At 39.0% G+C, this 11,999-nt stretch overlaps 1 protein-coding gene across 1 annotated transcript in view; it reads right to left on the minus strand.

The window, feature by feature from the left end:
• Positions 1 to 485: 485 nt before the first annotated feature.
• RTCA (RNA 3'-terminal phosphate cyclase) overlaps positions 486 to 11,999 on the minus strand; it is a 27,542-nt gene continuing 16,028 nt past the window's right edge. The window contains exons 9-13 of the mRNA XM_004699232.2: positions 11,304 to 11,351; positions 10,876 to 10,882; positions 6,573 to 6,667; positions 2,830 to 2,934; positions 486 to 837 (exon numbers count right to left, since the gene is read on the minus strand). Coding sequence (XP_004699289.1) covers positions 736 to 837; positions 2,830 to 2,934; positions 6,573 to 6,667; positions 10,876 to 10,882; positions 11,304 to 11,351 — 357 coding nt within the window. The 3' untranslated portion in view covers positions 486 to 735. The remainder of the gene's footprint in view (positions 838 to 2,829; positions 2,935 to 6,572; positions 6,668 to 10,875; positions 10,883 to 11,303; positions 11,352 to 11,999) is intronic.

Raw genomic sequence — 11,999 nt, forward strand, 5'->3', positions numbered from 1 at the left:
TGTGTGGTATTTCGCGGGAAGGCCAAACCAGTTTGAGTCAACACCTCAGCTGTCTACAAGGATCAGGAAGTAATGTAAATGTGGAAGCAGGTGCAGTGTAAGATAGCAGAGTAAAGAAAAGCACTATCCCTTCCAAAGACACTAGATTATTTTTAAATACTACAACCCAAACGAAAACATATTATACGGGGCTGAATGTGACCATATCGACTAGGGTTAAAAAACCGTGCAGCCCTACTTTTTATGCTTTGATTTTCAAAATACAATCCACACATTCAAATTCAGTAACGATTTACCAAGTGCTTAGTAGACAAAAAGTTTATAAAATGTTTCCCAAATGTCACTAATGAGACAGGAAATCAATTAACATTTAATCATCTCATTATACTTAGATGAAGGTTGAGTGGTCGGAACTGTACAAAACTTGCAGATCAACGTTACACTCTGACTTAATTTATGCTATAAAAAAAGAAAATACACTTAGATCAGGTAAAAAGATTATTTTATTTCAATACATTTATATAGAACTCCCTATCATACATATTCACCAACGTTTATATTTCATTACCCATTACCTCAGGAGATATTTATTCAAAGAGAAGTGAATTTGATGACATTTTCTTAGCAAACAGAACACTTCATCACCAATAAGTTACTTCTTATTCAATATTTGGTAGTATTTATGAAATGATCTAGTGCAATACATATTGAGGTCTCCTTTAAAAAGCAAATACCCTATACATTTGAATTTGTCATCCCAATTCCTTGACACTCAATAACATAAGTGTCTTTAGAGGCATCTTCTTCCTCTTCTGACTTCGTCACAGTAAACTTAGCCTGAAAGCAGAAGGCAGTTAGCATATAAATGATAAGAAGAGAGCCAGGGGGAAGTCCGTAACTCTTAATGAAGTAAGCAGGTAGTTATATCACACCCATTTATTGAAGAAGCCACAGAGACACGAAGATCAAATGCTGCGTGAAAAAGTCAACAAAATAAAGTGTTGCTAGTCTAGAACCATGGTCCTCTCCAGACTTGTAGAGTTCATTCAAAATATATGTATGTCTGGGCCCCACATCATATTCACTGAATCAGAACTCTGCAGAAGACAGTCTGGGAAGGTATCAAATTAAAATGCAACTACTGATTATAAGGCACCTTTACTCTCTATCCCCTAAAAAAGGGAACTGAATTTTTCCCCCTTGCCAAATTAATCCCTAGACAATTTTCAAAGAAGGATGGGCTTAGGGGTTGAGTAACATCTTCCTTCATTCTCTTACAACCTCAGTTGCCTACAGGCTTAATGTTCTTATTTTTACTTGTTAACTCAATAAAGATTGGCCTTGAGATATAGCTCTATCAATGTAGCTTGGAAACATGCTTTTTTAAACAAACGTGTTCATTTCAAAAAGACTGAATTGAAAGACGGATGAATAAAAGTTGGTCGTTTACAGTAAAGAGATGTGAAGGATACCCTTGGTTTCAGTATCAGGGTGGCACTATACTGACACACAGTGGACATTTAAAATCACTGCTGCTAAATACACACTGACTTCTGAGCTAGTCACCCAAACTACTTACACAGTGTTATGTGTGAGCACATGTGCTTGTTGGTGCATGCATGTGCTGTGTATACAAGTAAAAGCATTACATAAGCATGAAACTACAGATAACAGTTACAGAAACCATTCTTACCCTATATACAAACCCATTTAAAACTACAATATTTAAAATTGGAGGGAAGCTTAGGAAAGTAAAGCTCTATATGACTTATCTGCATTGAAACACAAAACAATGAAGCAGCTTGCCCCAAATCACCCAGTTAACGTGAAATAATAACAAGAAACAAGCTAACTCACCCAGTTAGCGCGAAATGATAATGAACAAGAAACTGGAGCTAAATTCTAGTTCACAAAGCTTTCCCCTGTGTATTCACTTCAAATGACTTCACACTTAGTACATGCAGAGTATTGCACAAAGCGAAGACCACAATGAATAAACCTTAGACCAGGTAAGAGCTACAATTACATGTGAATCCAACAAAACCAAGCTCACTGCCACTGAGTTAATTCCAACTCACAGTGACCCTGAAGGGCAGTGAAGAACCATCCCTTTGGGTCTCTGAGACTGTAAGTCTTTACAGGAGTAGAAAGCCTCATCTTTCTCCTGCATCCGGCAAGTAGATTTAAAACACTTCACTTAACCCAGTTTCACCAGGGCTCCTGATTTAGGCTTACAGACAACTATGAACTTCTGTGATATGATTTCAGTGCTCTCATCCAAACGTGGTTACGGACTCTGCAGCCAGTACACTACAATGATTACACTCAGGACCATCGAATGGATGCTGACCCCATGCGACCCTACAGGACAGGGTAGCACAGCCCCTGGGGGGTTTCTGAGACTGTCTCTCTTTACAGGAGTAGACAGCCCCATCTTCCTCCCACAGAGCAGCTGGTGGTTTTGAACTGTTGACCTTGCAACCTGCAGCCCAATGTGTAACCACTACACCACACTACATACCACCAGGATTTCTCATACGAGTACATGAATAGAGTATATTTTCCTAGGTATGCTCCAAACCCAGCTCTGCCAATAAGGAACTATGAGCAATTTATAATTTATATGCCTGTTTATTTATATGTCAAATGGGAATAATAGTAAACACCCACCTATAATGATTATGACAATTCAGGCAAATTACTAAATTTCCTAGCGCCTGCCACATATGTGCTCAGTGGTAGCAATTTTCATTAGTTTTTCAGTTTATTTAAATTTGACCCAGAAGCGGCGACATAAAAATCAAATACTTCTTCTGATGCAATACTTACCTTTGCTAGCTGTTCAGCAAAATGAATGGCTGTTTGCGTGTGGAGTGTAACTGGCCCAGTTTTAATTCTGGAAACTCCATTGGCTAATGCCATGAAAATGATCAGCTATAAAAAAAAGAACAAAGAAAAAAATTTCTCACACATCAATATTTGAATTTATAATTTGTTTGCAGACCACAATAAAAACACAACTAGAAAACAATTTCTATTTCTTTAGATTTCAAGAGCCCTTAGATGACAGAAAAGACATGTTACCAAAAGTGCAGTTTAAGTAGGTTTTAATATATATTAAATGACTTATTGAAGATATTAAACTATATGTTTAATATATTTTTATATATATTAAATCAGAGTTTATAGCAAAATAACAGCTGAAAGTTAGTGGATTTAATTAGACAGATTATCTTTGCAAATTGGTGAATATAATACAGTAAGTTCCTTCCACTCTCTAAATTACATTTTAGGAAATACCAGTCAACGAAATGATATTCAGATTTACTGGAAGTAAATGGGAAGTCAATCTTGGCAAGAAGGAATAGAAATAAGGGAAACTGTCTTAAGAGACATGTCAAGAAATTTTTTGAGGGGCACATTTCAAAACATAGACTCTGCTGTAGAGAAAGTATAGTAGAGAGGATAGTATAGTAGCAAGGAGAAGTTATTAAAAAAGTGGAACATAAAAATGATCTTATTTGCAAATAATCAACAGTAATTCTCAATGTGCTGCACGTGCCAAGTTTGAGAAGCTATGACATAGGGAGATATGTACAAGCATGGAGTTCAGGAGAAAAACGGGACTTACACTCAAGCTGTGAAATTATACCCAAAAACCTCAGAGTGAAAAGTACATAATGTGCAAAACCAACAGAGGTGTAAAGTGGAGAGGAAAGAGGTGTGTCTGCGCCTAGGGGCTCTACAAAATTTAGAAGTTGAGAAGACGAGAACAAAGAACAAAGGACATTGAGACTATGGGGCAGTAAATAGGAATCTTGTTAGGTGCCATGGTGTAGACCTTTTGCACAACCCAACAAAATGCTGCCTGCCCCTGGGCCATCCTCAGGAGCACTGCCATCTGCGAGCCCACTGTGGTAGTAGGTGTGTCAGTTCATCTCACTGCAGGGCTTCCTCTTCTGTGCTAACCTCTCCTTACTAAACATGACCTCCTCCGGTGTCTCTCCTGATAATGTGTCCAAGGTACATGAGATGAACATTCTGGCTGTACTTTTTTCTGGCAAATCACAGTCAGTCAGTATTCTTCACCAATAATGCGAATTAAAATACAATTCTTCTTTGGTCTTATTGTTCAGCTTGCAATGTGATTAAAATACTATGATTGGGTCATGCACACCTTAGTCTTCAAGGTAAATCTTTACATTTAACATTCTAAAGAGGTCTTTGGCAGATTTATCCAGTGCAATGTCTCATTTGGTTTCTTTTTTTTTTTTAAAGTTTCCTAACTATTCAATAGTTCAATCATACTAAGAAGATTGTACAATCTTGTTTGACTTCTTGTTGGTTGTGGATACAAGTAAAATGAAATCCTTGACAATTTCCATCTTTTCTGTTTTTCATGACACTGTTAATTGATCCAGTTGTAAGAAATTTTGTTTTCTTTATATTGAAATAAACGGAATCTATATTCAAAGCTTTGCTTTTCATCAGTAACTGCATCAAGTCTTCCCTGCTTTCAGTAAGCAAGGCTGTAGCATCTGCAGATCACAGTCCTCCTCTGATCCTATTGCTGTGTTCTTCATACAGACGAGTTTTGGCTCAGTAGACAGACTGAATAAGTATGGTACAATGACACAGCCCTGACATAGATCGTTCCTGACTTAAACCACATATTCCCTTATTCTGATCAAACAGCTGCTCGTGAGCACAAGTAAGTGGTCTGCAATTCCCACTGCTATAGTTTGAGACGATCCACAGAGTCAACAAAACACAAGTAAACATCTTTTTGATATTCGCTGCTTCTAGCCAAGCTCCATCTGATACCCGCAATATCCTCTGTTTCCTGTCTTTTTCTGAATCTGGCTGAATTCCTGGCCATTCTCTTGTCAGCGCACTTACTACAATCATTTAAAATATATCTTTAGCAAATTGTACTTGCACGTGATTTTATGTATTTTGCATGTAATTTTAATGATATTGTTCAATAATTTTCACATTCTGTTGGATCACCTTTTTGGAATGGGCACAGTTGTGTATCTCTTCCAGTCGGTTGGCTGGGTAGCTGTTTTCCAAATTCCTTGCTATAGACTAGTGGGTTCTGGTGCTGCATCTGTTATTTGAAACATCTCAACTGGTATTCTGTCAATTTCTGGAGCCATGCCAGGGCCTTCAAAGCATCTTGGACTTCTTCCTTCAGCACCATTGGTTCTTGATTATATGCGTTGACCAATTATTATTATTTATTTTAGCAGGATATATTTTTAAAATTATTATTAATCTTTTTAATGGGGGGCTCTTACAAATCTTACAGCAATTCATCATTCAACTGTATTAAACACTTGTACATATGTTGCCACCAGCATTTCCAAAACATTTTCTACTTGAGCCCTTGGTATCAGCTCTTCTCTTTTCCCCTCCCTCCCCACCCCGAATCCCTGATCAATCATGTATTATTATTTTGTATCTTACGATGAACGCTGTCTCCCTTCACATGCATTTCTGACATTCGTCCCCCTGGGAAGGGCTATATATCCAACCTTGTGACCTCGTGATAGGTTCCCCCTTTCTCTCCCCGCCCCCCAACCTCCACCAATTATTTTTTGTATGGTGACTGTGTATTCTTTTCATCTTTCCTTGACGTTTCTTGGGTATTTCCATATCTTGACCATAAAATCCTTTTAACTTATAGAAAGCTTCAGAAAGCACATGAAGAAAATGTTTCAGAAGGAAAAAATGCTGAATACTGTACACAAGCCAAGTAAGATGAGGACCGAAATTTAAGGAATATTCATTTCAGAAAACTTAAAAAATCTATTGTGGGAAACAGAAAAGTTATTCCTCAGGTTGTCCCCCCATAATATACACCAAACCATGTTAACACATGGTCAATGACTATACACTTGGAGGTCAATTTAAGTTATCTGCCTGAAGGTTATCAGCCATCCAGAGCAATCAGACCCTAGAGTCTGTCCCAACCTAAGTAGAGCCCACTCCCTTCTGATAAGAATAATGGATTGTTCCCCTGAAGGAGAACCCAAAGACACCTAAGGTCAGGCCAACTCAGGATCAACCACCTTTAGGCTGCCATCTTGCCTCTAGAGTCCGCCTATATTGTTACATGTATACCATCGTGTCACATGTATGCTCTAACACCTCCCCTTCCTATTGCGTGTATACCTCTAGCTCATCCCCCACCTGTTACGCTTACGCTTAAGCTCAACCCCTTCCTGTTACATATGTGGCTACCTATAATAAGGGGGCTTGCACGCCCCTAGAATGTATATAAGCTTTGGTGGGAAATATATTCTCTCTCTCTGCCTGGATCTGGCTCCTGAAGTCATGAAGGCCTAAAAGTGAGCAATTGCATGCTTTAGCTTGTCTGATTTTACCCCTCAATTACACAACTGCCCCTTGGACCCATTCGATTGTGGAGGCTGGTACCCCACAATCTATTGAATGAGGACTTGTTAATCAGTGTCTGAAAGATAATAATTAAAATCTATAGTCAATTGAATTATCAAATACTCAAATATAATAGGCCTGGATGACTTCTGTCTTAAGTATGTTGCTACCTGGTCTTGCAGAAACTCATCCACAGCACCACCATGTCTGAGATTTGCTAGTAGCATTTCAGCAGCTTCAATTCCAACCTTGTCAGCATTTACACCTAGGATAGAAATGATGCAAAGAAACTAAGGCACAGTTTCATTTTAACTCATCCCAATTAGCATGGATATAACATTTTCCAAGTCTGTAAAGTCGCCCAATGTACCTTTTAAAAGAAAATCTTTGGCTAATTTAATCATCAGAGTATGGCATAAACTAATACTTGTATCTTCAAATACAATAGACAAACTGAAATTTTTTAGCTTATTTAAAAAATAGTCATTATAAAGTCAGTTTGTACTTATGTTAGGATCCTTAATGATGCAATGCTTTATTCAAAATTTAAAATTTGTGATTTATATAAGCTACAATCCAGCTCCAAGTAATACTATCAAAATTAAATGATTCTATCAAATATTAAAATGTTTTAGTTTGTTTTTAAGGTTTGAACACTTATCATCATTCTATTTCTATTATGTCAACCTATATCTTTATGCCCTACTGCTACACATATACCTCAAATGCTTTGGTAAAATACTGGGCACAAAATAAATATCAAATGACCCTTTAACGCTAGTTACTTTAGGTTAAAAGAAGTCCATCCTTGACTAGAGAAAAAAGAATTGTTAGGTAGCTATTGTAGGGACCAGGTATGTCTACTGAGCGTGTTCCAAATTCATGCCTAGAGCCAGGGGGCGGTACACCTAGGAGGACAGTACAGCTGGATGGGCCCAATCGAGGCCAGGTGGGTTTAATTCAGCCAATGGGGTCAACCAGTACTGCAGAAGGTCCTAAAAAGCCGGAACCTGGAGGCCATGGCCCTCTTTTCCAGCAGCTCCTCAGAGGTTCTGCTCAGTTTCTCTTTCTCTCTCTCTCCCTCCCTTTCCACTCTCTCTCTAGCCTCAGGCTGCCACATGTGGGTGAGTTTACCCGTGTTCAGTTAACTGCACAATCTTTATCTGTGCAACTCTTCTATCCTTTATAAAATGCCCACTTGGATCACGAACAAGGCTTCAGCATGAATTCTTTCTTGTGTGAAGCCAAGGATCGAGGTATCCCACACACTCACCGCCCAAAACCTCCCCCCCTCCCTAGAACCTAACAACATAAGTTTTAAAGAATGAGAATGTGGTTAATTTTATTTCTAGTTAGTATTTGGAAATCCTATTTATTATATTTATCTCCCATATATAAAATTTCTGAGTAGTTGAAATTTCAACATTTTAATGTTATTTCTCCTTACTACAGTCATTATGCTGTTGGATGCCCCTAAGTCTATTCCAATTACGAAGGAACCTGAGTACAATAGAGAGCAACACTGTCCAGTCCCGCACCATCCTCACAATTGCTGTGTGAGCTCATCATGATCACCGTGCCAGCCATTTCATCAGTCTTCCTCTTTCACCAGCCACTTAGGTGACCAGCAATCACTACAGCAATATAATAAATGTGCTGTCTTTACAGCATCAATCACTCACGTACTTACAAGACTGAAAGGTTTAGAACATGTGGGATAAACCTTACCTCTGTGGGTAAAATACCTAGCCACATCAGTTTCCTCATCCAGAAGGTTGAGATATTAATGCCTAAGTTGTTATAGAAGTTATAGATAATATTTATAAAGCCTCTATTGTGAAAGTGGTATAGAATCTACTTTTAACAGTAAATTACTATTGACCATTCCACTACATATACAATGCTAAGAAAACATAGGAACTGGCTAATTTGCTGAAGCACTATTAAAAAAAGGTCCCATCGCCAAAGACAAAGCGGGTGCATAAGCAAATGCGGTAAAGAAAGCTGATGGTACTCGGCTATCAAAAGATATAGCGTCTGGGGGGGCTCTTAAAGGCTTGAAGACAAATAAGCGGCCATCTAGCTGAGAAGCAACAAAGCCCACATGGAAGAAGCACACCAGCCTGTGCGATCATGAGGTGTCAATGGGATCAGGTATCAGGCATCAAAGAACCAAAAATCAAATCATTGTGAATGAGGGGGATTGCAGAGTGGAGACCCAAAGCCCATCTGTAGACAACTGAACAGGGTTGCTGGGAGGAGATGAGCCAGTCAGGGTGTAGTATAGCACCGATGAAACAAAACTTTCCTCTATTTCTTCAATGCTTCTCCCTCCCCACCCTCACCATGATCCAAATTTTTACAAATCTGGCTAGACCGGAGATGTGCACTGGTACAGATAAGAACTGGAAACACAGGGAATCCAGGACAGATAAACCCCTCAGGCCCAATAATGAGAGTAGCAATACCAGGAGAGAAAGGGCAAGGTGGGGGACAGAGGGGGAACATATCACAATGATTTACATATAACACCCTCCCTGGGGGACGGTCAACAGAAAAGTAGGTGAAGGGAGACATTGGACAGTGTAAGACATGCAAAATAATAATAACTTATAAATTATCAAAGGTTCGGGAGGGGAAAAAATGAGCTGATACCAAGCGCTCAAGTAGAAAGAAAATGTTTTGGGAATGATGATGGCAACAAATGTACAAATGTGCTTGACACAATGGGTGGATGTATGGATTGTGATAAGAGTTGTACAAGCCCCCAATAAAATGATTAAAAAAACCAAACAAACCAAAATCCTCACAACTGGACCAACAGATAACATGATAAGAAGAAGAGGTTGAAGATGATCGGATCCAAAAATAACACTCATGGAAGCAGCAGTGAAGAGATAAAAAGATTGCATTACATTAGGTAAATCTGCTGCACAAGACCTCTTTAAAATGAAGAGCAAAAATAAACAAATAAATAAATAAATAAAATGAAGAGCAAGGATGTTACCTTGAGGACTAATGTGTGCCTGACCCAAAACCATGGTATTTAAATTGCTCTATATGTATGTGAAATTGGACATTAATAAGGAAGACCATAGAAGAATTAATGCATTTGAATTGTGGTGCTGAAGAAGAATATTGAAAGTAACTTAAGACTGCCAAAAGGACAACCAAATGTGTTTTGGAAGAAGTACGGTCAGGGTGCTCCTTAGTGGCAGGGGTGGCGCCAATTCATCTCACATACATTGGACTTGCTGTCAGGAGGGAACAGTCTGTCGAGAAGGATATCATGTTTCATCAAGTGGGGGAGCACAGAAAAAGAGGAAGGCCCTCAAGAAGATGGGCTGACACAGGGGCTGTAACATTGTACAGGAACAATCATGAGGATGGTTCAGGACTGCGCAGTGTTTCGTTATGTTACGCAGAGGAACCCTAGGGTCAGAACTGATTCAATGAAACCTAATGAACCATACTCAAGAATTAGATAACTCTGTGCCAAGCTCTGAATATAAACTACAGAAGTTCATAAAGGAAAGACCTAGAATAATTTGAGAGAGTTTTCCTGGAACTTGAAAGATTCAAACAAGGTCTTAAAGGATGGCAAAAACATGACTGGAGTACAATGCTACCTGTGATGGGAATATATCTACATGCTGTCGGCCTTCAGAGAAATCAGATCAACACAACTGTTAGTCATATTTATGGGACCACCACTAAAACCGGTGATGAAGAAATGAAGTCTACCAACATCTTCCGTCTGAATTGGATTAAGCAAGCAATCAGGATGCATCGATAGTTACTGGCTATTGGGACGCTGAAGGTGGAAACAAAGAGGAAGGTACCATAGTCGTGGTAATAGAAACAAAGCTGAAAAATCACGATAGAATTTTGCAAGGCTAATGACTTCATCTCAAATACCTTTCTTTCAACAACACAAACGGTGACTATACAGATAGAACACAGAAATCAAACTGACTACATCTGTGGAAAGACGGTGGAGAAGCTCAAAGTCAGTGGCTACAACCAGGCCAGGTGCTAACTGTGGAACAGACAGACCATCAGTTATGCTTATATGTAAGTTCAGGTTGAAGCTGAAGAAAATTCAAACAAGTCCACGGAAACCAAAATACAAACGAATATTATCTCACCTGAATTTTGAAAACACCTCAACAACAGATTTGATGCACTGAAGACAAGCTGTAGGAAAACATCAGGAACATCATTCACGAAGAAAGCAAACAGTCATTAACAACAGGAAAGAAAGAAAGGATCGAAGTGGGTATCAGAAGGGACTCTGAAACCTGCTCTTAATCAGAGTAGCTAAGGCAAATGGCAGAAATGATGAAGTCAAATAGCTGAATAGAAAATGGCAAAAGGGCAGCTTGAAAAGACAGAGTAACTTTGGTGACAGAAATTATACGGAAGATTGCATAACAGAATTTTGCATAACAGAGATGTCTTCATTGCAGATACCTCTTTTCTATAACATACATGGCAGCTGTACCTGTGGATCTAGCCAGGTAAAGCATACAGGAATCAAATCGACTACATATGTGAACAGAAACGATGGAGAAACTCAACATCCTCTGTCAGAACACAGCCCGGGACAACCAGAACAGCCCATCAATTCCTCACACGCACGATCAAGAGGAAGCTGAAGAAAATGAAACCATGTACTTTGAGTCCATGAGACTGAAAGTACAACTCTAAGTATCACCCCATATCACTTTAGAGAGCAACTCCATAACAGAGTGGACGCACTGAACACTAAAGGCAAAAGACCAAATGAGCTGTGAGATGACATCAGGGACATTATACAAGAAAGCCAAAGTCATTAAGAAGAAAAAACAAAAATGGCTGTGAAATTTGCTTTTGAACAGATTCCAGATCAACTCCATTGCTATCAAGCCACTTCCAGCCCACAGCAACCCTACCCAGGATCTCTGAGCCTGCCAACCTTCAAGTGAGCAGACAGCCTCGTCTTTCTCCAGAAGAGCAGCTGGTGGATTGACAGCTGACCTTGTGGCTAGCAGTCTAACGCTTACCTGATAGCACAAGAGCTCCCTGAATATAAAGCAGCTCAAATAAACAGAAGAATGGAGTAAAAGAGATGAATACAAGATTTCAAAGGGCAGCTTGAGAAAACAGAGTAAAGAGTTATAATGAAGTGTACAAAGATCAACAGCTAGAAAAACAAAAGGAAAGAACATGCTTGGCATTTCACAGGCTGAAAGAACCAAGGAAACACTATAAGCCTCCAGTTGCAACAAAAGGATGCTCTGGGTAAAATGTTAAAATGGTATACAGGCAGCATCAAAAGAAGATGGAACGAATATAGTCATTTTACCAAAAAGAATTGGTACTCAACCATCTCAAGTAGCAGTATGAACAAAAACTGATGGCATTGAAGGAAGAAGTCTAGACTGACTGAACAAATTGGTGAAGAATATGGCCCCAGGAATTAAGAGAATTCCAAATGAGACTTTTCAATAAAGGAAGACACACTGGAAGTGAGCACTTGTCTGTGCCAAAAAATGTGGAAGGCCGCCACCTAGCCAACCAACTGAAACAAGGTCCAATTTTTATCTAATACAAAT

The sequence above is a fragment of the Echinops telfairi genome, unplaced genomic scaffold (genome assembly GCF_000313985.2).
Source record: "Echinops telfairi isolate 266 unplaced genomic scaffold, ASM31398v2 ScPeMD7_443;HRSCAF=831, whole genome shotgun sequence".
Lineage (NCBI taxonomy): Eukaryota > Metazoa > Chordata > Mammalia > Afrosoricida > Tenrecidae > Echinops > Echinops telfairi.